Below are 26,046 nucleotides of genomic sequence, written 5' to 3' on the forward strand. Positions count from 1 at the left end.
CCACAAACACACAAAATACACAAAATACAATATACCTTAAAAAGGCAAGACAAACAAAGCCACAAAAGAGACAATACTGTCTAATAAAACACGGCAAGCAGCCCAGCCCCTGACAAGCAAGAAGGTGACAGATATACAAAAGGCGGAAAAAAAAAAATCAATTAATGCAAGCAACCAGCTAACAACCTTGTCAGACCTCCAGTTCTTTCTCTGCAAGATCCTGCTGACTATGCCAAATTGTGACCAGTGGCGTAGTCAGCAGGATCTTGCAGAGAAAGAATTGGAGGTCTCACAAGGTAAATACACACAAAAAAAAAGTTAAAGGAAAAAAAAACAATCTACACACTACAGCCTTAAACACTCACTACCTGGGACCAGGTGGAGGGGAGCTAGAGGGAGAGAAGGAAAATTCACAGTAGTTGGATTGCTTGCACAAATACAAAAGAAAAAAAAGAACAATGCACATAATACATAAACTAACAGACAGCACTGATTCAAGCCAAACGAAGCAAGCTCCCAGCACATGCAAGGACAAACTTGGACCAGCAATCACATAAATGCAAAATAAGGATAAAAAGGGACAAAAAAACAAACAACCAAACGGAAAAAAAGACAATACAAAAAAAAAGCAGCAGACAAACAAGCCACAGCCCCACAATAGGCCTCTCACGCCAAGATGGGAAACTGCGACAGGGAACAGGACAAACCTCGCCTCAGGCAAAACAGCAATGGATCTTGGGAGTTAGGCCACTAGAAAGCAACACAAGATGTTAATTATCTCCCATTTTGAAGACCCAGGCATAGTAAACATGACATACAGACTTACCTTCTAGGAGATGGTCAAACCTCTTACCAATTAGTTATTGGATGCACACATTTCCAAATTCCAGCACTCATAAGAAAGGCATCGTAGGCGATATGCCATACACAAGACACTCGACGTCCACAACTACGACGGTCAACAGAAGGCACACAATACCAGAGCCTACAGAGTATGAAACAGGTAAGTCGCTGCTCATCCAGTCATTTAATTCCTGAAAGGGAAATGGCACATGAGCAGTCAACTAAATGGAAACACGCACCTGTTGAAATCAGCGTTTGTAAGGGAGTAACCCGCTGCATTAGCCAAAGCAGCGGCACAGTCCAAAAATCACTAAAAGGATAGCAAAAACGCACAGCCACTGTCTGCAGCACCCCAGAAACACCACAAATCGAACCTAGCTTGCGCCATTGGTCCTGCACTTAAATAGGACCGGGGGAACCAGTCACCACATTATTGTTCCGCCCCTACCGGTGTTCTCCCGGTTACATAAGCAATTTATTGTTTTCAGTTTGTGCTTCTCTTCATTTTTGAACAATGCTTCTCATTGTTTTTTTCCTACCATCCATGAAAAATAATGAGAAATGTCCCTACAAACTATAACATGTTATATAAATAAAGTATGTTTGTTTGCATCAGTGGGTGAGGATCTAAGCTTTCTCACACACACACACACTGCATTGTGCACATCATTCAAACATCACTTGGAAGAGACTGTAGACTCCACTCTTACCAAATAATTGCAGACAGACCCAAAACTCATTCAACATGTTGCACAATAATCATGAAAGACAAGGTTGGCATCATAAAGGGAATTAAAGGCATATACTGACCGTAAGAAGAGTTGCAGGCTTGCCCTCAAACATATTACTGCCAAGCGTCATCTGTCTTGCTAATGCTAACTGCTTTATGAGTGGGTATTTTTTTGTTGATGTAATGACAACAAGTCAAGCTAATTCCCCCAATCTGGCCTGATGCAAGCATGACCAACAGGGTGTGTGTGTGTGAGATGTTTCATATGATGAATATAAATTAATCAATAAAAACCTAATTATGATGCCAAAGGCTTGACCTGCAGTTATTGGGGTGCCTCCCATGATGCTAATCCTGAGTGCAAGTGAAATTCTCTGTTTGGTTGCATTTTTCCCCCAATTAACGGAAATAAGGCAATGTACGTGGAATGACAGCCATCAGTTTTTATACCATGGTATACCATGAAATCCCACAGAACAGTATTAAAATAATCTGTGTCTGCCTATAGGGCAAGTGGGGGAGAGGAAACGAGGCAGCACCGGATTTGGGCAGCATGGTGGTGTAGTGGTTAGCACGGTCGCCTCACAGCAAGAAGGTTCTGAGTTCAAACCCAGTGGCTGGCAAGGGCCTTTCTGTGTGGAGTTTGCATGTTCTCCCCGTGTCTGCGTGGGTTTCCTCTGGGTGCTCCAGTTTTCCCCACAGTCTAAAGACATGTGGTTAGGTTAATATGGGACGGCCTTGGGCTGAGGTGCCCTTGAGCGAGGCACCCAACTGCTCCCCAGGCGCTGTTAGCATGGCTGCCCACTGCTCTATGTGTGTGTGCTCATTGCTCGTGCATGTGTGTGTTCACTGCTTCAGATGGGTTAAATGCAGAGAGGAAATTTCACAAGTGTGTGATGAATAAAGTTGTGCTTTCTTTCTTATAGATGTTGTTCCCCCACAATAAAAGTGTAAAACTCTTGACTTCTCTTTACTGCATTAGCATTAACATTTTGAATCTTTTATATTTTTTGCATTGTATTATTTTTAGAAACAGATGATTGATAAGAAAGCACTACTGTATAATGTACTGGAAGTAAATATTATTTACATTATTTAGTGATGCATAATAACAAAGGGATATTTTTTCTTTAACAGAGGACTACTCTGACTACGACAGCCTAAAGCAAGGTGATTACGAGTCCCAGGTCTGCAACAACAGCAATGTAATGGATTTTAGCCAAGTCTTCCTCCCTACAGTCTACAGCATTGTCTTCATTGTGGGGTTCATTGGCAATGGCCTGGTGTTGTGTGTCCTGGTCAAGTATCACAAACCATTCAACATGTCAGATCTGTGCCTCTTCAACCTGGCCATTTCAGACCTCCTCTTCCTTATCTCATTGCCTTTCTGGGCCGACTATGCTGCCAACTCTAATTGGGCCTTCCCAGAGTTCATGTGCCATGCAGTGACAGCACTCTACATGCTGGGCTTCTATGGAAGTATCTTCTTCATGATCCTTATGACAGTGGACCGCTATGCCGTCATCGTCCACACCTCTACCTCCCTCATCCCCAAGCACCGGTCTGTCAGAGCTAGCATAGCACTGGCTTTGTTTGTGTGGACACTGAGCTTGGGAGCCTCTCTGCCAAACATCATTTTCTCAAAAGTGAAGAATACCGGTACACTTGAGAATGCAACAAAATGCATGGTGGAATATTCAGAAAGGAAAGTGTGGAAGTCATTCCATTACACTCAGCTGAACATCCTTGGTTTTATTATTCCTCTTTCAGTGATGCTGTTCTGCTACTCGCGTATCATCCCCATCTTAATGACCATGCAGTCTCAGAAGAAGCACAAAGCTGTTCGGCTCATGGTGGTCTTGGTTACTGTTTTTTTCCTCTTCTGGACGCCCTACAACATCGTCATCTTCCTGAAGCTCCTGCAAGAACTGGGCTACATGACCAGCCATCATTGCTACCAGGACCTGCACATGGCTATACAGTGGGTGGAATCCATAGCATTCTGTCACTGCTGCCTCAACCCCATAATTTATGCCTTTGTGGGGCAGAAATTCAGGAATTTATTTTTAAAGATCCTGAAAGAGTGGTTTCCTCTTTGCTTTGGCCATTGCACAACAGTTGAAAGCAAGTCCTCAGAGAGGACGACCTCCAAGTACTCACACGCCTCAATGATTTCCAGCACAAAGGCAAAATTAAAAGTGTAACTGTTATCGCTTGTTATCCCCAAAGCCTATTTCAGTTTGTAAAAAGACCTTAATACTTTGATTTTCCATTTTTTTACAGTAGGTTGGTGATTGTTTTTTATGTTTTATACTTACTTTCTATAATTAGTTCATTTTCATTGCCTTTCTGGGCCGACTACGCTGCCAACTCTAATTGGGCCTTCCCAGAGTTCATGTGCCATGCAGTGACAGCACTCTACATGCTGGGCTTCTATGGAAGTATCTTCTTCATGATCCTTATGACAGTGGACCGCTATGCCGTCATCGTCCACACCTCTATCTCCCTCATCCCCAAGCACCGGTCTGTCAGAGCTAGCATAGCACTGGCTTTGTTTGTGTGGACACTGAGCTTGGTAGCCTCTCTGCCAGCCATCAGTTTCTCAAAAGTGAATACTATATCAAATGTATCAAACTGCATGGTGGAATATTAAAAAAGGAAAATGTGGAAGTCATTTCATCACATTGAGCTGAACATCTTTGGTTTTATTATTCCTCTCTCAGTGATGCTGTTCTGTTACTCACGCATCATCCCCATCTTAATGACCATGAAATCTCAGAAGAAACACAAAGCTGTCAGGCTCATGGTGGTCTTGGTCACTGTTTACTTCCTCTTCTGGACACCCTATAACATCGTACTCACGCGCCTCAATGATTTCCAGCACAAAGACAAAATTAAAACTGTAACTGTTATTGCTTGTTATCCCCAAAGCCTATTTCAGTTTGTAAAAAGACCATAATACATTTACATCTTTGTAAAATAATCTTAATAGCCTGAGATTATGTACATTTTCCTCCAAACAAGTCTATGTATAAATTGTTACAGAAAATTAATTAACCCCTTTTGACCATTTACATTAATTCAGTAGCACTCTGGTATGAATCACGACGAAGGATGATTCCTGTTTTTTTTTTTTTGGGTGGGTGCTTTATTCTTTTGACTGTTATCATTTTGTGCTGACAAAGGTCAAGTGAATAAATAAGCCCAAGTTGTTCAAAAATTGTATTTCACAAGACATGATTAAAAATGGTGGTGGCACAGTAGTGTAGTGGTTAGCACTGTTGCCTCACAGCAAGAAGGTCCTGGGTTTGAGCCCAGCGGCCGACGAGGGCCTTTCTGTGTGGAGTTTGCATGCTCTCTCCGTGTCAGCATGGGTTTCCACCGGGTGCTCCGGTTTCCCCCACAGTCCAAAGACATGCCGGTTAGGTTAACTGATGGCTGTAAATTGACTGTAGGTGTGAGTGTGAATGGTTGTCTGTATCTATGGCCAAGTTTACATTAGACCGTATCTGTCTCATTTTCTTCGCGGATGCACTGTCCGTTTACATTAAAATGCCGGGAAACGGGAATCCGCCAGGGTCCACGTATTCAATCCAGATCGTGTCTGATCCGGTGCTGTGTAAACATTGAGAATACGCTAATACGCTGTGCTGAGCTCTAGCTGGCTTCATCATTGGACAACGTCACTGTGACATCCACCTTCCTGATTCGCTGGCGTTGGTCATGTGACGCGACTGCTGAAAAACGGCACGGATTTCCACCTTGTATCACCTTTCATTAAAGAGTATAAAAGTATGAAAATACTGCAAATACTGATATAAATACTGCCCATTGTGTAGTTATGATGGTCTTTAGGCTTGCCATCCTTCCACTTGCAAGTGGTAAGTGACTTGCGCACAGTGGCTCAGTCCCGAATCACTGCTCATGCACTACATTCGCGCGCTCTGTGAGCTGCACAGGGCCAGAGTGCGCACCCTCCAGAGGGCACTCGCTGTTCAGGGCGGAGTGATTTGGAGCGCAGCCACTGAGGAGGAAGCGATGAGCCGCACTGACACATTTCAACTTACGTGCCGAATTAGTCATGTGATTAGCGTATCCGTGTATTGGCGTTGCTGTGTGCACGCGAATCGTGTATTGGCGTTGCTGTGTGCACGCTAATCGTTTTTAAAAACGTTAATCTGATGATCCGCTGATACGGTCTAATGTAAACCCCACCTATGTGTCAGCCCTGTGATGACCTAGCAACTTGTCCAGGGTGTACCCCGCCTCTCTCCCATAGTCAGCTGGGATTGGTTCCAACTTGCCTGCAACCCTGTAGGACAGGATAAGTGGCTACAGATAATGGATGGATGGATTAAAAATGGCTACTTTATTTACGTGTCATCTTTCTTTTAAACTGTCCTGATTTTAAGCAAATAAGGCTTGATTAAAAGAAAAAAAAGAGCTGCTGATATTTTTCTAAGTTCAGACAGCAATTTGGACACTTATTGTTGTAAACTTTTGTCTTGGTCATCGACATGTATACGTACTCAATACAAGACGTTATGAAAAAAAGTTGATTGACACTAATGATTTGTGCATAGTATGACAATTGGTGTTCAAGAACAATACTAGATATATATTTTAAATGGTAGGTTACTACGGTAGCTCCTCTGTAAAATATGGAAGTGCTATACTTTTTTGCTGTTAAGTTCTGTAGTTACGATTGTACCTTTTTGGAATGGTTAAAATTTACTTTTCACTGTCATGATATGTAGTATGCTTACAGCATGCAACTGATGTATGAGACTGGCTGTGATAATTGTGATAAATTGTTTACTTATCCCATATTAGCATGGTGTTTTCTGCAAGGGTGACAATATTTTTACGGAATACGTTGGACAATGTTATGCACCTTCTCTAAATTATATTGCAACTCTTAATTTGGACACTCTGGAATTTATTTTGTGCCTACATAAGGTGCGATCAAAAAGTTCTGAGACTTGGAGCAGGAGCAATAAGTAACTTCAACATCAGGACTTGTCAACATCAGAACCCATGTTACACACAACACATTTTTTGTGACAATGTGCATGTGCACATTTTCGATTTTACTAAAGACCTCAAACAGAGACCAGAGAGCAAACATAAAATTGTGTGTCAAACTCAGAAATTCGGCACTGGAGACCCTTGAAATGCTTCATGAGCACAACCCTCAAAAATATCCAAAAAATTAAGTGTCTTGTGCATCAGGATTGCTGGATCACCCTGACATCTCATCAGAAGACTTTTTGGGTCAAGGAACCATCAGGGCTGCACTGGCAGAGAATAAGGGGTGTGTCAGGATGACCTGCAAAACAGCCATTAACTGTGACATTCTGGTGTTAAGTAAGTTATCACTTACTGATGTTCTCCTAACAATCGCTCCTGAGCACTGAGAGCAGTTTACTTCACTTCCTCTGCTGCATTCATTGCTGGCAAAATATCCTGTCAGGGTGTAGGCACTTACAGATGCAAGCGCAGGGGAGAGCAGGTGCATCGCAAACTGGTAACCAAATCCAATACACCAGGGGTTTTCAAAGTGTGGGAGAGTCAGCCCCCCCGCAGAAAGCAAATAAACAACAGCGCCCCCTTCACAATTTTTGTTGTTGCGATACTTAATGTTCCATTCGTATTTTTGTTGTACACATTTTAATTTTTTTCTTTTACACATTTTAAACATCTGTGCTTTTTAAAACATCTTGTTTTACACATTTTAAACATCTCATAGCATCGTTAGCTAGCACCTCTTGGCAGACAACACACTGTGGCAGTGGAGCATCTTCAGATCCAGTCCATGAAAATCCAAACTTTAAATAATCATGGTCATACTTCCTTCTTTTTTCAGTCCCCCCAGGATTTTGCGGGCCTTTTTTGTGATTGTTGCGGGCTAAAATGTCTGATGTTGTGGGGGGTTTTCCAAAAAATTGCGATGAAGGTTGCGGTGTTTTTTAGGTTTTTGTTGCGATTACATTGCGGGAGGAAGTGAAAGTTGTGAGAAACTGTTGCGATTTTCTCTTTTTGTGATTAAAATTGAGTGATATGTTAAATATTAAGTTATTACTGAAAAACTATTGATTAAAAAAACAGACACTGAGAAATGGTCCTATAAACAACTTTACCAATATAAAAGATTACCAGGACTACAAAAATGCAGAAAAATAGGCTTTACTTATCCAAATGCACCTGTTGGTTCAAAAGTTAAAGTGCAGAGAACCTCACAGCACAACATGAAGTTACCTTAAAATATAATATAAATGCCTCAGGATTCTTGTAAGAAAAAAAACTATTAATACTAGTACTGTGTGCAGGCAGTCTCTCCTGAAGACTAAATTAAACAATAATTATAAACTAATAAAATAAATGGCTCAGGCTTCATAGAAGAAAAAAAAACAATTTGAACAGAATCTCACAGTATGATGCTGAAGCTGCCTAAACAATGGAAAATAAAATACCATTTTGGCAAAAATGTTGGCAGCCATTAATTTCTTGTATTAAGTAAAAAAATAATGTAAAGTGCACACAGTGCTTCACTGTAAACATAACACACTTTCAGTAACAGAATTTAAGCCTATATAAACATTGTCTCGCACATGCAGTGTTGCCAGATACTGCTGACGTTTTCCAGTCCAAAATATGTTAAAAATCCGCCAAAATGCACTTAAAACCACCCAATCTGGCAACACTGCACGCATGCTGCTTCTCTTGAACGTATACACGGAAGTAAGGCGGAAGGTAGTTTGTCGACGTCACCTCAAGACAACGCCAACGATTGGTCAAATTTGCGGGAAGGTTGCGGTGATTGGATATAATTGCAACACCGCCCTGAATTCGCGGGGATTGGTTGAATCGCAACATCATGAAATCCTGGAGGGTCTGGTTTTTTGCTTGGCCCAGACTCTGTCTCCTCACTCACTGTAGCTTTAGGTACTAAAAATCAATCCATTTTGTCTCTGGCAAAGGCTAGCTGAAGTTTGCTAAATGTCCGCAATAGTAACTTATTCTGGCTTATGTTTCCTCACGTTGCGCCCCCCAACAAGAACTCTGGCGCCCCCCAGGGGAGGCGCACCCCACACTTTGAAAAGCCCTGCAATACACTAATCTGAAGCTATAGTCTAGCATGGGCAAGGGTTGATCGATTCACAAACAGAATGTCAAAAGGCAGGTGAGTAAATGAAGTCAGAAATAAACATAATGTCAAATGCACAGGAAGTCAGGCAGCCAGATCAGGCATGGGGACACAGAATGATACTTTGCTGTGAGCATTTGTGAATGCTGGGCTTATATTGGGAAGTACCTTATTTTCTGGACTATATGTCGCTCCAGAGTTTAAGTCACATCAGCCAAAAAATGCATGATGAAGACGAAAAAAACATATATATGTCGCACCGGACTACAAGTCGCACTTTTTTGAAGGGTTATTCTATCCATAGAATCTGTGATTCTATCTGATAAGTGGCGCATGGTTACTGCGCGACTGCATTGTTTATTTAATAAACGAACAGCTGAGCAGTGATAATGCGCCCTTTGCCCTGTAAGTACCCTAGTCTGATTATTTTAAATATCTACTACTATCTTTAATACTATCACTATCGTTATTACTAATAGCCTATATTATTATTATAACTAATATTAGTAGCCTGATGCATTAATCAGTTTGCTTTTAGAATATTTTTACCGGTAGGGCTTATTATCGCCCCATGGCTCTTTCATCTTTGTTATTAAAGCTGTAGTCATCATTGAGGAGTGTCATTCTTCATTTTTGTCGAATTTTATTTCATCAAATCAGAGGTCAAGTAGGCTATAGGTATATCATCTCCAAAGACAGGTACGGTAGTAAAAACAACCGTCTAGTGAAAAACAACAACAACAACAACAACAACCGCTCAGAGAAAAAAACAGGCAGAAAGTGCGCCTGTCAGTTAACGTCATATCAGATAAAAACATTAAACGTTATTCAGACCATTAACACCATAACATCAGAGATGAAGAATAAAGTTCATCTTGGAAGGAGAGTTATTTTTAAAAATGCAAAACAAAATCATTTATAATAGCCCAGAGAAAAACTGGCTGAATATGTACCGTAACATCAAGTTATTCAATAGCCTATAGGCCTAAAATCAGGGCTTAATTTGAGCCGGAACATGATGGAACAAGATCCGGAACCTCCGCTGTCGGATCCGGCAGCTGTTTTCATTTCATTCGGTGTTCCGGCAGCTATTTAAATGGATCAGATCACCTCCGTGACCATCACAAAGGGAAAAAAAAAATCAAACAATAAATTAAATAAGTAAATAAAAATTTGTTTAGTGTTCAGTTTTGATTTTGATATCTGTTGTTGATTTCTCTCCTATGACATCCACAAAATCTATGTGAAAGGTGTTAGGACTAGGACTGTTTTGGCCTCTAGAGGCCGCTGTTATTTCCTTTTCATGTCGTGTTCATTTTGGCCTCTAGAGGCCGCCACTGTTCCTGTGTTTTGAGTTTGTGTTAATTGCCTAATTATCTTCACCTGTGTCCTTAATTAGTTTGTCTATTTATACCCCTGAGTTCAGTCCTCTTGTCACGGAGTCTTTGTGCTGTTATGTTTATCTCCAGTTTCCTTTGTACTGTGTTTTTTGATCTTCTTAGCTTTTGTATTTTTGCACTTTGCTTTTCTTTTGGATTATACTCTTTGGTTTTTTTTTTGTCTTTTGTTTTGCCCTGTATATAGTGTATATAGTTTAAATAAACCTTTTGATTCTTTTTCTACTTCCGCCTCACGCCTCTGCATTTGAGTCATCCCCCTGGTGGCCTAGTGGGGGTTTGCTGGATTATCACACCAACGAACCAGGTTCGAATCCCAGCAAAACCCTAACAGAAAGACTCCGTCATGACCGACTCAGCAGAGGCTGCTTCAACTGTCTACCCGGCCAACCTTCAGGGAATTATGGCAGCTTTGACACGCTTCGGAGCGACCATGGACGCTCATGGACGTACGCTCACCAGCCAACGTGAGGCCCTCGCTCGCCACGAGGAACTGCTTCAGCAAATTGGGAAAACCCTGGCACAGCTGACATCTCTGCCTGCATCTCCTGCTCCTGCTCCTGATCCAGTTCCTGCTCCTGATCCAGCTCCCACTCCTGCTCCAGTGCCTCCTGCAATGCTGCCTTCTTCACCTCGCGAACCCAGCCTTCCTGCACCACAGAGGTATGACGGCAAGCACAGTGAGTGCCGAGAGTTCCTTACCCAGTGTCAACTCACCTTTGAGCTTCAGCCTACCACCTACACTACGGATCGCCGCAAGATTGCCTTTGTGATCACCTTATTAGCTGGTAAGGCGCGAGCCTGGGCTACTGCTATCTGGCAAAGACAGGGATCTGAGTGCTTTGATTTCCAGCTGTTTTCTGAAGAGATGCTTCGGGTCTTCGATCAGGCAGACATCAGTACCGACGCAGCCCGAAAGCTCATGTCCATCCAGCAAGGAGGAAGCGTCGCAGATTACGCCATCTCGTTCCGAACACTCGCAGCAGTAAGTGGATGGAACGAGACTGCCCTGGTGTCAGCCTTCCACCATGGTCTGTCTGACCCCATCAAGGACGGTCTGGCCTCTATTGGATGCCCAAGTGACCTCGAAACCCTCATCTCACATGCTATTCGTCTGGACAACAGGATGAGAGAACGCCACCAAGCCTTGAGCCCCCCCAGCCTCCCTACCTCTACCTGGAGACCGTCTACCTCCTTCAGTGACTGTCCAGAACCCATGCAAGTGGGTCGTACTCGCCTCTCCGCATCTGAGAGGGAGCGCAGAAGGAGGGACAAGTGCTGCATCTACTGTGGCAAGCCTGGTCACTTCCGAGCATCATGTCCCGAACTCTTGGGAAAAGGACCGCCCCGTCCAGCCGAGGGAGGGTTGTGACGGGGCCTACCCTCTCTCCCGGACTCCCTGGCCAAGGAATCTTCATCCCGGTCTCCATCTCCTGGGGTGAGTCTGTCCACTCTTGTCAAGCTTTGATAGACTCAGGGGCGGCTGGGAACTTTATGGATATTCACTTCGCCCAAAGCATCAATATTCCGACTGCACCTCTTGAAGTCCCACTGTCTGTGTCTGCCCTCGATGGCCAAGCGTTAGGTGATGGAAGAGTCACCCAAGTTACTTCTCCAGTTTTCCTCCAGTCTCAAGGTCACAAGGAAGAAATATCCCTGCACCTGATTCATTCACCTGAGTTCCCAGTTATTCTAGGCCTTCCTTGGCTTACTCGCCACAACCCTCGCATAGACTGGGTAACAAGCCAGGTTGTGGAATGGGGCCCTGCATGCCATGCCTCTTGTCTGCTCTCTAGCTCTCCTGTGTCTCCTGCCGAGCCCCCTGATCTCACCGAGTTATCTCAAGTTCCCACAGAGTACTGGGATCTCAAGGAGGTATTCAGCAAGAGCAGGGCCGCCGTTCTTCCTCCGCACCGGGCCTACGACTGTGCCATCGACTTGCTCCCTGGGACTACCCCTCCTCGTGGCAGACTGTTTTCACTCTCTCAGCCAGAACGCAAGGCCATGGAGGAATACCTCAAAGATGCCCTGGTCTCTGGGTTTATTCGACCCTCCACTTCACCTGCTGGAGCCGGCTTCTTCTTTGTCGGCAAGAAGGATGGGGGGCTCCGACCATGTATTGATTACAGGGGCCTGAATAAGATCACTGTGCGCAACCGATATCCCCTTCCGCTGATGTCCACAGCTTTCGACCTGCTCCAAGGCGCCACCGTCTTCACCAAGTTGGACCTACGGAACGCATACCACCTCATCCGTATCCGACAGGGAGACGAGTGGAAGACTGCCTTTAACACCCCGTCTGGGCACTACGAATACCAGGTGATGCCCTTCGGACTCACCAACGCACCAGCTGTTTTTCAGGCCCTAATCAACGACGTCTTAAGGGACATGATTAACCTATACGTTTTTGTCTACCTCGACGACATCCTTATCTTTTCCAAGACCGTGCAGGAGCACCGCCACCATGTCCGCCAGGTTCTCCAGAGGCTGCTACAGAACAATCTGTTCGCCAAGGCCCAGAAATGCGAATTTCATGTTCCCGAGGTCTCCTTTCTGGGATTTATTGTACGGACAGGCCAACTCCAAATGGACCCTGCCAAGACCCTGGCCGTCCGGGATTGGCCTACTCCCAAGTCCGTTAAGGAGGTTCAGCGGTTCTTAGGATTCGCTAACTTCTACCGCAAGTTCATCAGGAACTTCAGTTCTGTGGCAGCACCCATGTCAGACCTCACCAAAGGGACAGGTGGATCTTATGGCTGGTCTCCTCAGGCAGAAAAGGCGTTCAAAGACCTCAAGGACCGCTTCTGCACGGCACCCATTCTGGTTCTCCCGGACACCTCCCAACCATTCATCGTGGAGGTGGACGCCTCGGACAGTGGTGTCGGCGCGGTGCTCTCTCAACGTTCGGAAGGAAAGCTGCACCCCTGCGCTTACTTCTCCCACCGCCTGAGTCCTGCTGAGTCCCGGTACGATGTGGGGGATCGAGAACTGCTAGCGGTCAAACTGGCCCTTGAGGAGTGGAGGCACTGGCTGGAGGGAGCACAACATCCATTCCTGGTTTGGACTGACCACAAGAACCTGGAGTACCTCCAGCAAGCCAAGAGACTGAACCCTCGACAGGCTAGGTGGGCCCTGTTTTTCAGTCGGTTTGACTTCACCCTCTCATACCGCCCCGGCTCCAAGAACACCAAACCTGACGCACTGTCCAGACTGTTCTCTGCCACTAACAGGGAGAATGAAGTCGGGCCTATTATCCCTGTGTCCCGGATTGTGGCCCCTGTCCGCTGGGGTATTGAGGAGGCTGTCCGACGAGCCCAACGCCAGGACCCCGGTCCTGGGACGGGGCCACCAGGCCTCTTGTACGTCCCACATCAAGCCCGGGCCAAGGTTCTCCAGTGGGGTCACTCTTCCCCTCTCACCGCCCACCCGGGAGCTCGGAGGACCCTGGACTTCCTGAAAAGACGCTTCTGGTGGCCTAACATGGAGAAGGAAGTAAGGTCATTTGTCCTGTCCTGTGAGGTTTGCACCAGAACCAAGAACCCACGACAGCGTCCCCAGGGTCTCCTGCATCCTCTGACCATTCCCCGGCGTCCCTGGTCCCACGTGGCAGTCGACTTTATCACGGGTCTCCCTGAGTCACAAGGTAACACGGTCATTTTGGTCTTAGTTGACAGATTCTCCAAGGCCTGCCGCTTCATACCACTGTGCAAACTCCCCTCTGCTCTTGAAACTGCGAAACTTTTGTTTAATCATGTCTTCCGAGTCTTTGGTCTTCCACAGGACATCGTCTCAGACCGAGGGCCCCAGTTCTCCTCCCGAGTGTGGCACGGGTTCTGCAAGGTCATCGGAGCCACTGCCAGCCTCTCCTCTGGGTTTCACCCACAGTCCAATGGTCAGACGGAGAGGCTCAACCAGGACCTGGAAACCACCCTGCGAGGCCTGGCTATGGATAACCCGACATCGTGGAGCACCTGGCTGCCATGGGCGGAGTACGCCCACAACACCCTGCAGTCATCGGCCACCAAGCTGTCGCCATTCCAGTGCCAATTCGGGTTCCAGCCACCTCTGTTCCCGGACCAGGAGGAGGACGCGGGGGTGCCCTCGGTCAACCAATATGTGAGACGGTGTCGCAAGACCTGGAGCAAGGTCAGGAAGACCCTCATACAGACCTCCAGAACCAACCAGACTCAGGCCAACCGCCATAGAAGATCTGCACACGCTTTCCGCCCTGGGCAGCGTGTTTGGCTGTCCACTAAGGACCTTCCACTGCGGGTGGAGAACCGCAAGCTTGCTCCTCGCTACATTGGCCCCTTCAAGGTGGTGCGCAGGGTGAACCCTGTCTCCTACCGGCTCCAGTTGCCCCGGACTCTGAGGATCAACCCCACTTTCCATGTTTCCCTGTTACGGCCCGTACTGACGTCTACGTATGCCCCTGCCCCTAGGAACCCCCCACCCCCCCGCATCTTCCAGGGGCAGACTGTGTTCACTGTGAATCGCCTGCTTGACTCCCGCCGGGTCCGCGGCGGGTTGCAATATCTGGTGGACTGGGAGGGCTATGGTCCTGAGGAGCGCTGCTGGGTTCCTGCTCGGGATGTCCTTGATAAAGAACTATGTCGGGACTTCCATTCGGCCCATCCGGATCGCCCTGGGAACGTCAGGAGACGCTCCTAGAGGGGGGGGGTCCTGTTAGGACTAGGACTGTTTTGGCCTCTAGAGGCCGCTGTTATTTCCTTTTCATGTCGTGTTCATTTTGGCCTCTAGAGGCCGCCACTGTTCCTGTGTTTTGAGTTTGTGTTAATTGCCTAATTATCTTCACCTGTGTCCTTAATTAGTTTGTCTATTTATACCCCTGAGTTCAGTCCTCTTGTCACGGAGTCTTTGTGCTGTTATGTTTATCTCCAGTTTCCTTTGTACTGTGTTTTTTGATCTTCTTAGCTTTTGTATTTTTGCACTTTGCTTTTCTTTTGGATTATACTCTTTGGTTTTTTTTTGTCTTTTGTTTTGCCCTGTATATAGTGTATATAGTTTAAATAAACCTTTTGATTCTTTTTCTACTTCCGCCTCACGCCTCTGCATTTGAGTCATCCCCCTGGTGGCCTAGTGGGGGTTTGCTGGATTATCACACCAACGAACCAGGTTCGAATCCCAGCAAAACCCTAACAAAAGGGGAAGGGGGGGGCATGGGGTGTATACTTCCGCTCAATAGAACACCGGGTTTTTTGTAGCCGTTAGCTTGCGCTGTGGAAAAAATGGCAAAAAAACAAGAAAGCTTACTAAAATTTTTAAAATGAATTCTCCAACTTGCTTTGTAAACCCTTTATTTCTTAACTATTATTTGAATTGATTGCACTTATGTTTGCTGGCACTGCTTTTCATGAGCAGGAGAAAAACAGGGAGAGCTCGGAAAATGACCACAGGTCAGAATCGAACCCAGGTCCCCGGATTTATGGTATGGCACCTTACCCACCTGAGCCACGAAGTCCCACCAGCACTGCTTTTAAATATCCTACTTAAATCCTTAAAATGAGTAATTTAACTCATGTCTTGTGTGATCTGATCTCCAATGGTGAAATAAACCGGTTGTGATATGAGTACAGTCTGTTATTTTAGAAGATAAATTTAATATATAATTTAACATATAGCCTAATAAAAAATAATATTTTATAACATAATATCATGACATATTACTGTCTGTAACTGTTCATCACTAAAGCATTTTCTAAGATCATAATGTCTGATATTATTATTATTTTTTTACACACACAATAAGCGCACGTGCATAAAGTTATAGTAAACCACCCCCCGCCTTTTTTTTTTTGAGTCGCCGGACCCACCCACCTCCTGCCTTCCGGGACCTCCCACTTCACAAATTAAGCACTGCCTAAAATCATTACATAACTTATTTAAATAACTATAGGCCTATCATTAATAATAAAACACAGGTCAATCAAGTTTATCAAGCTGACGATTTCACTCCAAATCAGCAAATCCATTGAATTCCTCATCCTCTGTGTCGCTTCTGAACAACTCTGCCAACTCCAGCGGCAGACGAAGCGCCATTTCCTCTTCTTCTGCGTGGCTGTTGTCAGACTCGGCATCAGCTCCAGTTATTCCGCGGTGAAAAAAAAAAACCATATACGTCGCACGAGAGTACAAGTCGCATGGCCAGCCGAACCATGAAAAAAAGTGCGACTTATAGTCCGAAAAATACGGTAATTCTGGGGAAATGGGAAACAGGTGTACTTCCTAGAATTCTGGGGATGAGCGGCGCTGTGGTGCTTGGGAATTGTAGTGTGGCGTGGCCATGTTTGGAGGCTACTCCCAACTCAGGTTTTCAGTGGAATTACTGACTGTCAGATATATACAAACAGGGTTTTGCTGACAGGTAAATTTCAGCAATTTGTTGAAACACACCTTTTCTGAAATACGGAGCCAAAAATTATCTGACTTGAGTTGTATTATTTCAGAGTTTGTGGGTTGGTAGGCACTCCAGATACAAAACTGTTGTAAACAAGCATGGAAAAAATAAGTTTTTCATCATACTTTCAATAATCTGTCTCAATTTAAAAATCTTTAAATCTTTGTATTGAAGGACTTCAAAGTATCTTTAAAGAATCCACTTTCAGCATCAACTTTTCATATCAATAGTTTTATTTACAAAAAGCTCATGTTTTGCACCTTGCTCCTTTTCTCCATGAATCATGAAAAGACTGACACGACTGCTAAAATTTCTTGCTTGACAGGTTGACTTCAGAGGAGCATGTTGGCAGGGATTATTATATTTTCTTCATGTCTGGAGTGTACCTGCCCCAAAATGTAGTACATTCTGGTTTGGAGGAATTTATGAATCTGAAATACCATCAAGATTTCACACCCAGTGCACCTGAAGTACATTATGGACAGAATTGATCAAGATTGGAGAGGGATGGGCTCTGCCAAGTTTAAATGTCCAAGACACACCAATGACGGACTGTTAAATATCATCAATAGTACCCATACAGCCCTTGCTGGCTATGGGATAAAGATAGTTGAGGAAAGGATGAACAGTTTTGTAACATGTCCCTGATGTGGGGGAGTAAAGAAGTACGGCAGGCGGGAGCTGAAGTTCTCACACACTTTATATTCTGTTACTTTGCTGCTTTTCAGTTTCACTCACTCACTGCTCACACACAGTCACACACGCACATACACATGTGTTCTGGTCGGGAGAGACCTCTTCTCTGCTCTCCCCCTCCTTTTATGCTTCACCATCACTGCAACAAACACACACATTAATTGACAACAGGTGTAATGACTTGGCCACTTACCTTCCCTGCCCCCCATTCACAAACTGACACTTGGCCACACCCCCACTGCTACATACCCCCATCTGGCCTGTAGTGGACTCCTCCCCCAACAGGACAGGAATTCCACCACCTCCATCTGCACCCCTGGCCTGGAGACCACCTTCAATGGCTGGAGGGTGAGATAACAAAGAGTGATCCACGCATTGGCATCCTTTATGCGGTGGAGCCACTGGAGGGGCACTTGGTCCGAACAGAGGGTGAAAGGGCACCCCAGCAGGTAGTATCGAAGGGTGAGGACCGCTCACTTGATGGCCAGGCACTCCTTCTCGATGGTGCTGTACTTGCTTTCATGCATCGAGAGCTTGCGGTGTACAGCACAGGACGCTCCTTGCCCTCCACCTTCTGGGACAAAACGGCCCCCAGCCCACTGTCTGATGCATCCGTCTGTAAAATAAAGGGGAGACAGAAGTCAGGGGAGTGTAAAAGTGGCCCCCCCACACAGTGGAGCTTTTGCTCTCATGAAAGCCTTTTAGCACTGCTCCATCCACTGGACTGGATCTGGTGTTCCTTTTTTAGTGAGATCAGTCAGCGGGCTGGTGACATCCGAATAATTAGGTATGAACCTACGATAGTACCCAGCCAGCCCCAGGAACTGTCTCACCCCTTTTTTGGTCTTGGGCCTCAAGCAGGCCGCAATTGCTGCAGTCTTGTTAATTTGGGAACGCACCTGCCCATGGCCCAAGTGGAAACCCAGATATCGTACTTCCACCCACCCAATTGCACACTTTTTCAGGTTAGCTGTGAGACCTGCATGCCTAAGGAACTCTAGGATGGCTCTAAGGTGTTCCAGGTGCTGTGGCCAATTATTGCTGTAAATGATTGTCATCGAAGTACACGGCCACGTAGGCAGCGTGAGGGCAGAGGATCTTGTCCATGAGCTGCTGGAATGTAGCAGGCACCCCAAATAACCCAAAAGGAAGCATGACAAATTGGTGTAACCCAAACAGTGTGGAAAAGGCCATTTTCTCTCGGGATAGAGGAGCCAAGGAGGTTTGCCAATATCCCTTCTTTAGATCCAGTGTTGAATAAAAGCAAGCAGTGCCTAACCAATCGAGCAACTCATCAATGTGAGGCATTGGGTAGGCATCAAATTTAGACACCGCATCAATTTTTTGATAGTCCACACAGAACTGGACCGACTCATCGGTTTTGGGAACCCTGACCACTGGGCTGCTCCAGTCACTGTGGGACTCCTTAATTATGCCCATTTTGAGCATGGCCTCGAGTTCATCCCAAACTATCTTTTCTTTGTGTTTGGGCAAGTGGTAAGGGAACCACACACACCACCACCCCCAGGGGCATCTCAATGTGGTGTTCTATGAGGTGGGTATGGCCGGGAAGGGGTGAGAACATGTCAGGAAATTCCTTCTGCACCTTGGCCACCTCTGTGAGTTGGGCCAGTGAGAGGTGGCCTCCACAAGGGACTGAAGTGGTTTGAGATGTTACTTTTTTTACCTCTGGCCCCAGCTCCGCCTTCTCTGGAACTACCAATGCCATGGGGACCCCCTCGTTCCTACATTTTAACATGTTGAGGTGGTAGATTTGCAATGCCCCACCCCTATCCGTTCGCCTCACCTCATAGTTGACATCCCTGACTCGCTGTGTGACCACAAAGGGCCCTTGCCACTTGACGATTAATTTGGAGCTTGACGTGGGCAATAATATGAGCACTTTGTGTCCTCGTGTGAACTCTCTAAGGCACGTTCCCCTGTCGTACAGTTGGACGTACAGTGCCCTTCTTGCACCTGCCATAAATTCTCCTGGGTTAAGTGTGTGAGGATGTGGAGTTTTGCATGCAGGTCAAGAATGTACTGAATTTTGTTCTTGCTAGGTGAAGGTCCCTCCTCCCAATTTTCTCATAGCACATCCAAAATGCCATGTGACTTATGCCCATATAATAGCTCAAATGGTGAAAAACCTGTGGAGGCTTGCTGGACCTCTTGTACTGCAAATAAGAGGGGCTCGAGACATTTATCCCAATTACGTGCATCCTCACAAATTTCTGAATTAAGTTTCTGAGTGTCTGATTAAACCATTACACTAAGCCATCCATTTGTGGATGATGGACAATGGTGTGGATAGACTTCCCAATAACCCATACAATTCATGCAGTGTGTGTGACATAAATGTTGTGCCTTGGTCTGTCAGGATTTCTTTTGGAATCCCGACCTGGGAGATAATACGGAAGAGTGCTTCTGCAATATTGCGTGCTGAGATATTGCGGAGAGGCACTGCTTCCAGATATCGTGTTGCATCATCCACCAGAACTAAAATAAAGCAATATCCCTGTGCTGACTGATCTAATGGCCTGACGAGATCCATACCAATTCTCTCAAAAGGGGTCTCGATTAGAGGGAGAGGGCACAAAGGCGCTTTTGGAGTGGCTGCAGGATTTACTAATTGGCATTTGTGGCACACCGCACACCACCGATGAATGTCCCCGCAAATCCCTGGCCAATAGAACCGGCCCATTATTCAGGCTAGTGTTTTATCCTGCCCCAAGTGTCTGGCCATGGGATTAAAGTGAGCTGCATGGAATACGAGTTCCCTACAGCTCTTTTGGATAAGCAATTGAGTTATCTGTTCACCAGTTTGAGTGTCCTGCGTCACTGGATACAGTCTATCCTTAACAATAGTGAAATATGGGATGGCCAGTGTCGTGCTTGGCTGGCAAATTTGACCATCAATTCCTCTCACTTGGTCAAACGCATGATGCAGAGTCTCATCTTGCAACTGCTCTAATGGGAAATCCTCAAGGAAATCTCTGAGAGAGGGAGGAGGGGCGAGCTGCTCCTCACTCCTCATATCGCCCTGATGTGGTGTTGACGTAGACGGCTCTGTGACAGCTTCCCCAGTCAAGGCCACACTGGGATCTTCCCATGACATACTAATGCAGGACCCACCTCTTACTACCATATTTGTTCCATCAGTTCTTTAAACCCTGGCCAATCAGTCCCCAAAATCAGCGAGTGGGTGAGACAAGGATTAACCGCCACCTTTATTCTATGCTTTTGGCCCCAGGATAGAATATGGACAGACACTAGAGGATAATTGTGAACATCCCCATGCACACACAACACCTTCACCACTTGCACTCTCCCCAATGCCTCACCTTGCAGCAGGCTTTGGTGAATTGAGTTCTGATTACAACCAGACCAACGCATGATATGTTTCCTCTTGAATACTTACCGGTATGTAATACGCCCTGGCAATACATTTTGGGCTGATCAGGGGTGATCTCTGGTGCATCAGGGATCCGGATCACAGCTCCCACCTCCCTCGCGGAGTCCTGACTCTGGAGATGCTCCGGCTTCCCGCCATGCCAGCACACCGGCCCAGGCTTTCCCTCTGCACCACCATTATGGGTGTCACTCACCTGAGGGGGAGAAGACACAGACACAGAAGAGGGAGATGGGAGGACACCACGAGTGCAACGGGCCAGCTGGGGGGGAGCCGTCCCCTGCCTCTGCGGTGGGGGAATGGGGTGAGGAAGGGAGAGAGAGGGAGAAAAAGGAGAGAGAGAAAAAAACGAGGAGAGGTGCCTCGTCTGCCTGCCATCAGAACTGCTGCCAGATGGTCCTCTGCCAACTCAATGGCTAATTCTGGTGACTCTGGGCAATGACACTGGACCCATTCTGCCATTCCTTCCGGAAGTTGAGAGATGAACTGTTCTAGTGCCACCAGATCGATGATCCTGTCGGCGTCGTGGTCTTCTGCCCTCAGCCACCACCAGCAGGCATCCCGGAGTTGTTGGCCAAATGTGAATGGCTGGTCGACCTCCTCCAACATCAGCGTCCGGAAGGACTGATGATGTTGTTCCGGGGAGCGGCCAACACACTGCAGGATGGCTCTCTTTAGGCCAGCATACATAAGCCGGCTGTCAGCAGGGAGCTGCTGCACTGTGAGATGCTCCTCACCAGTCAGGAGTGGGAGGAGGTGCGCCATGTGCCGCTTGAGTGGCCACCCCCACATTTTGGCCGCTTGCTCAAAGCAAGTGACGAAGGCTTCTGGATCATCATGCGGGCCCATCTTTGTGAGGGTGGCATGAGGAGGGTCCACTGTGGTGGTGGTCAATAGGCCCTGTCGACATGAGCAGATGCTGGAATGCCTGGTGATCTTCCTGCTGTGCCAGCATCAAGGCTTCAAAGTGTTGCTCTTGCTCCTTCCAGAGAGTGGCCAGCACTTGATGCTGGTTCTGCTGGGCAGTAGCAAGGGCATAGATGAGCTCCTTAAATGGGGAGGACTCTATGTGGTGGTTCCCTTCCATACGTCCCAGGTTTAAGCACCATTGTAAAATGTCCCTGATGTGGGTGGAGTACAGAAGCATGGCAGGCAGGAGCTGAAGTTCTCACACACTTTATTTTCTGTTACTTTGCTGCTTTTCAGCTTCACTCAATCACTGCCCATACACAGGCACACATGCACATACACGTGTTCTGGTCAGGAGAGACCTCTTCTCTGCTCTCCCCCTCCTTTTATACTACACTATCACTGCAACACACACACACACACACACACATTAATTGACAACAGGTGTAATGACTTGGCCACTCACCTTCCCCGACCCTGCCCTCCATTCACAAACACGCTTGGTCACACCCCCACTGCCACGATTTGCAAATGAAATGAATTAGTACAGCCAACTAAAATGTCAAAACAAGAAGTCTCAATGTCAAAGAGTCCAGCTGCAATAAAGACTTATTTGGAAAAGCTGGGATCAGATTGTGCTATTTCAGTGTTCTTTTCGGATTATTACCTGTCACACAGTCACAATGCTTTGATTTGTTTATTTGCATATCTGTCCTATTTGTTTTTTTTGTTTTATAGAACCAGTTTTCACAGTGGGAGGGAATACAAGTCCAGTCACATGGCCTTTTCAGATTACCAAACTAATTGTCATGAATGATGGGTTATGGTGCAGTGGTTAGCACTGTTCCCTCACAGCAAGAAGGTTCTGGGTTCAAAACTCCTGGCTGACTGAGGCCTTAATGTGTGGAGTTTAGATGTTCTCCCCATTTCTAAGTGGGTTTCCTCCAGGTGCTCCAACTTCTTCCCATGTCCAAAGACGTGGATTAGGTCAACTGGCTACTCCATGATAGACTGTCAACATGCTCTTGCCCAAAGTGAGCAGGAATTGGCTCCAACTTCCCCCATGACCCTAATGGATAAACAGTATCAATGATGGGTGGATAATAAAACAAAATCTGATTCAGGAGCACAAAAATGGGAAAACATCAAGTCAACTTATTTGTATAGCATTTTTAACAAGAGACATTGTCACAAAGCAGCTTTACAGATAAATAAATATTTAAAAATATGAACTAATAAATTTATCCTGAATAAATTTATTCCTAATGAGTAAGCCTGAGGTGACGGTGGCATAGAAAAACTCCCTGAGACGTCATGAGGAAGAAACCTTGAGAGGAGCCTGACTCAAAAGGGAACCCATCCTCATTTGGATGACAACAGATTGCATGATTATAAATAACTCACTTCCATAAGGGTGTCCATGGATTCAAAAAGTGCAATTGCATAATCAGGAAATCAATTATAGTTTAAACATTAAGTCCATTTTGTTGAAGTTATCAACTGTTCATTGATGGAGATAGGAGTGCAAGACTGTTCATGACAACTGCAGTCTGAAAGGTATCATGGCAATTGTAGTCTTAAGCCATCATAGCAAAACTGTAAGTGTCCAGAGCCATCTTCTAAGTGTCCAGAGGTGCTTGAAAGTTTGTGACCACTTTAGAATTTTCTATATTTCTGCATAAATTTGACCTAAAACATCATTAGATTTCAACACAAGTCCTAACAGTAGATAAAGAGAACCCAGTTAAACATCCATCCATTATCTGTAGCTGCTTATCCTGTTCTACAGGGTCGCAGGCAAGCTGGAGCCTATCCCAACTGATGATGGGCAAGAGGCGGGGTAAACCCTGGAAAAGTCGCCAGGTTATTGCAGGGCTGACACAGAGACAAACAACCATTCACACTCACATTCACAGCTACGGTCAATTTAGAGCCACCAATTAGCCTAACCTGCATGTCTTTGGACTGTGGGGGAAACCGGAGCACCTGGAGGAAACCCACACAGACACGGGGAGAACATGCAAACTCCACACGGAAAGGCCCTCACCAGCCACTGAGCTCAAACCCAGGACCTTCTTACTGTGAGGCGACAGTGCTAACCACTACACCACCATGCCACCCTCCAGTTAAACAAATGAGACAAAAGTATTATACTTGGTCATTTATTTATTGAGGAAAATTATCCAATATTACATATCTGTGAGTGGCAAAAGTATGTGAACTTCTAGGATTAGCAGTTAATTTGAAGGTGAAATTAGAGTCAGTTGTTTTCAATCAATGGGATGACAATCAGGTGTGAGTGGGCACCCTGTTTTATTTAAAGAACAGGGATCTATCAAAGTCTGATCTTCACAACACATATTTGTGGAAGTGTATCATGGCACGAACAACGGAGACTTCTGAGGACCTCAGAAAAAGCGTTTTTAATGCTTATCAGGCTGGAAAAGGTTACAAAACCATCTCTAAAGAGTTTGGACTCCACCAATCCACAGTCAGACAGATTGTGTACAAATGGAGGAAATACAAGACCATCCTTACCCTCCCTAGGAGTGGTCGACCAACAAAGATCACTCCAAGAGCAAGGTGTGTAATAGTCGGCGAGGTCAGAAAGGACCCCAGGGCAACTTCTAAGCAACTGAAGGCCTCTCTCACATTGGCTAATGTTAATGTTCATGAGTCCACCATCAGGAGAACACTGAACAACAATGATGTGCATGGCAGCATTGCAAGGAGAAAGCCACTGCTCTCCAAAAAGAACATTGCTGCTGATCTGCAGTTTATTAAAGATTATGTGGACAAGCCAGAAATCTTTTGGAAAAAATGTTTTGTGGATGGATGAGACCAAAATAGAACATTTTGGTTTAAGTGAGAAGTGTTATGTTTGGAGAAAGGAAAACACTGCATTCCAGCATAAGAACCTTATCCCATATGTGAAATATGGTGGTGGTAGTATCATGGTTTGGGCCTGTTTTGCTGCATCTGGGCCAGGATGGCTTGCCATCGTTGATGGAACAATGAATTCTGAATTATACCAGCAAATTCGAAAGGAAAATGTCAGGACATCTGTCCATTAACTGAATCTCAGGAGAAGGTGGGTCATGCAGCAAGACAACAACCCTAAGCACACAAGTCATTCTACCAAAGAATGGTTAAAGAAGAATAAAGTTAATGTTTTGGAATGGCCAAGTCAAAGTCCTGACCTTAATCCAATCGAAATGTTATGGAAGGACCTGAAGCGAGCAGTTCATGTGAGGAAACCCACCAACATCCCAGAGTTGAAGCTGTTCTGTACAGAGGAATGGGTTAAAATTCCTCCAAGCCGATGTGCAGGACTGATCAACAGTTACCGGAAATGTTTAGTTGCAGTTATTCATGCACAAGGGGGTCACACCAGATACTGAAAGCAAAGGTTCACATACTTTTGCTGCTCACAGATATGTAATAATGTATCATTTTCCTCAATAAATAAATGACCAAGTACAATATTTTGTCTCATTTGTTTAACTGGGTTCTCTTTAACTACTTTTAGGACTTGTGTGAAAATCTGATGATGTTTTAGGTCATATTTATGCAGAAATATAGATAATTCTAAAGGATTCACAAACTTTCAAGCACCACTGTATGTTTAGACTGTGCATATGGGGCCATCCTCCACAGGAGTGACATGATGAGAACTCCAGGCAGAGGTAGAGCATTGGGATGAATCAGGCAGGTCCGAAGATCATTCATTCATCCCAGTTTATCAAAAGACTCTATGCCCAAGAACCCTCCACATCTGCTCCTTTGCCAAAAAAAAAGTAATTCACCAAGGCTTGAAAAATCAGGGGTTTTTTCTTTCTATTTCTTTTTGGACCTTCCAAAAAGTCATGACAACAAAGACAACATATCAAATGTTGAAACTGATAAATTTTATTGTTCTTTGAAAAATATATGCTCATTTTGAATTTGACATCAGCCACATGTTTCAGATAAAATTGGGACAGGAGCATGTTCACCACTGTGTTGCATCACCTCTACTTTTAATGATGCTCTCTTTTACTTTTAGGAACTGAGGAGACCAAGTACTATCGTTTTGACATTTGAAATGTCCCATTCTTTCCATTGTTTTTGGCTTCCTGAAAAACCTTCACGGGCTTCTATGAAAGTATCTTCTTCACAAATGCTTGCTAACTAGTTAAATTAGCCTGCTAGAATATTGCAGAAATAGTCTAAGTTAGGTCTTGTTTCAACTTCCTAGCATACGTACAAATGTGAGGAGCATCTTGTGTCTGAAGTTTCTGAAAAAAAAAAATGCCGAACAAAACTATGTTCCATCTTGCACATGTGATGAATAAAAGCCTAAAAATCCCCAAAATTAGTTTCTCAAATGCTGCCATCAGCCAATACCCCTAACTTACAGTAGATAGCAGTGCAGCACAGTGGTAAAAATTTCCCACAAGAACATAGAAAAGATTGAAAACTTTCAGTTTGTTTAGTTATTACCTGGCTAAGAAG

General features: G+C 45.3%; 1 protein-coding gene and 1 pseudogene across 1 annotated transcript; both read left to right on the top strand.

The window, feature by feature from the left end:
• The first annotated feature begins 918 nt into the window (after nt 1-918).
• On the top strand, nt 919-3,792 carry LOC132886203 (C-C chemokine receptor type 5-like). The gene is made up of 2 exons (XM_060920778.1): nt 919-1,003; nt 2,711-3,792. The coding sequence occupies exons 1-2, from the start codon at nt 919-921 to the stop codon at nt 3,775-3,777; spliced, it is 1,152 nt and encodes a 383-aa protein (XP_060776761.1). The 3' UTR covers nt 3,778-3,792.
• Nucleotides 3,793-3,914: 122 nt separating this feature from the next.
• On the top strand, nt 3,915-4,532 carry LOC132886204 (C-C chemokine receptor type 1-like; annotated as a pseudogene).
• The last annotated feature ends 21,514 nt before the right edge of the window (nt 4,533-26,046 follow it).

Source organism: Neoarius graeffei, chromosome 5 (assembly GCF_027579695.1).
Source record: "Neoarius graeffei isolate fNeoGra1 chromosome 5, fNeoGra1.pri, whole genome shotgun sequence".
Taxonomy (NCBI): domain Eukaryota; kingdom Metazoa; phylum Chordata; class Actinopteri; order Siluriformes; family Ariidae; genus Neoarius; species Neoarius graeffei.

What these genes read in the sequence shown, in the direction of transcription:
- LOC132886203 (XM_060920778.1), top strand. Translation starts at nt 919, where the DNA reads ATGCCATACACAAGACACTCGACGTCCACAACTACGACGGTCAACAGA. An exon ending in GCCTACAGAGTATGAAACAG is followed by an intron (nt 1,004 to 2,710) that starts GTAAGTCGCTGC and finishes TTTCTTTAACAG; the next exon opens with AGGACTACTCTGACTACGAC.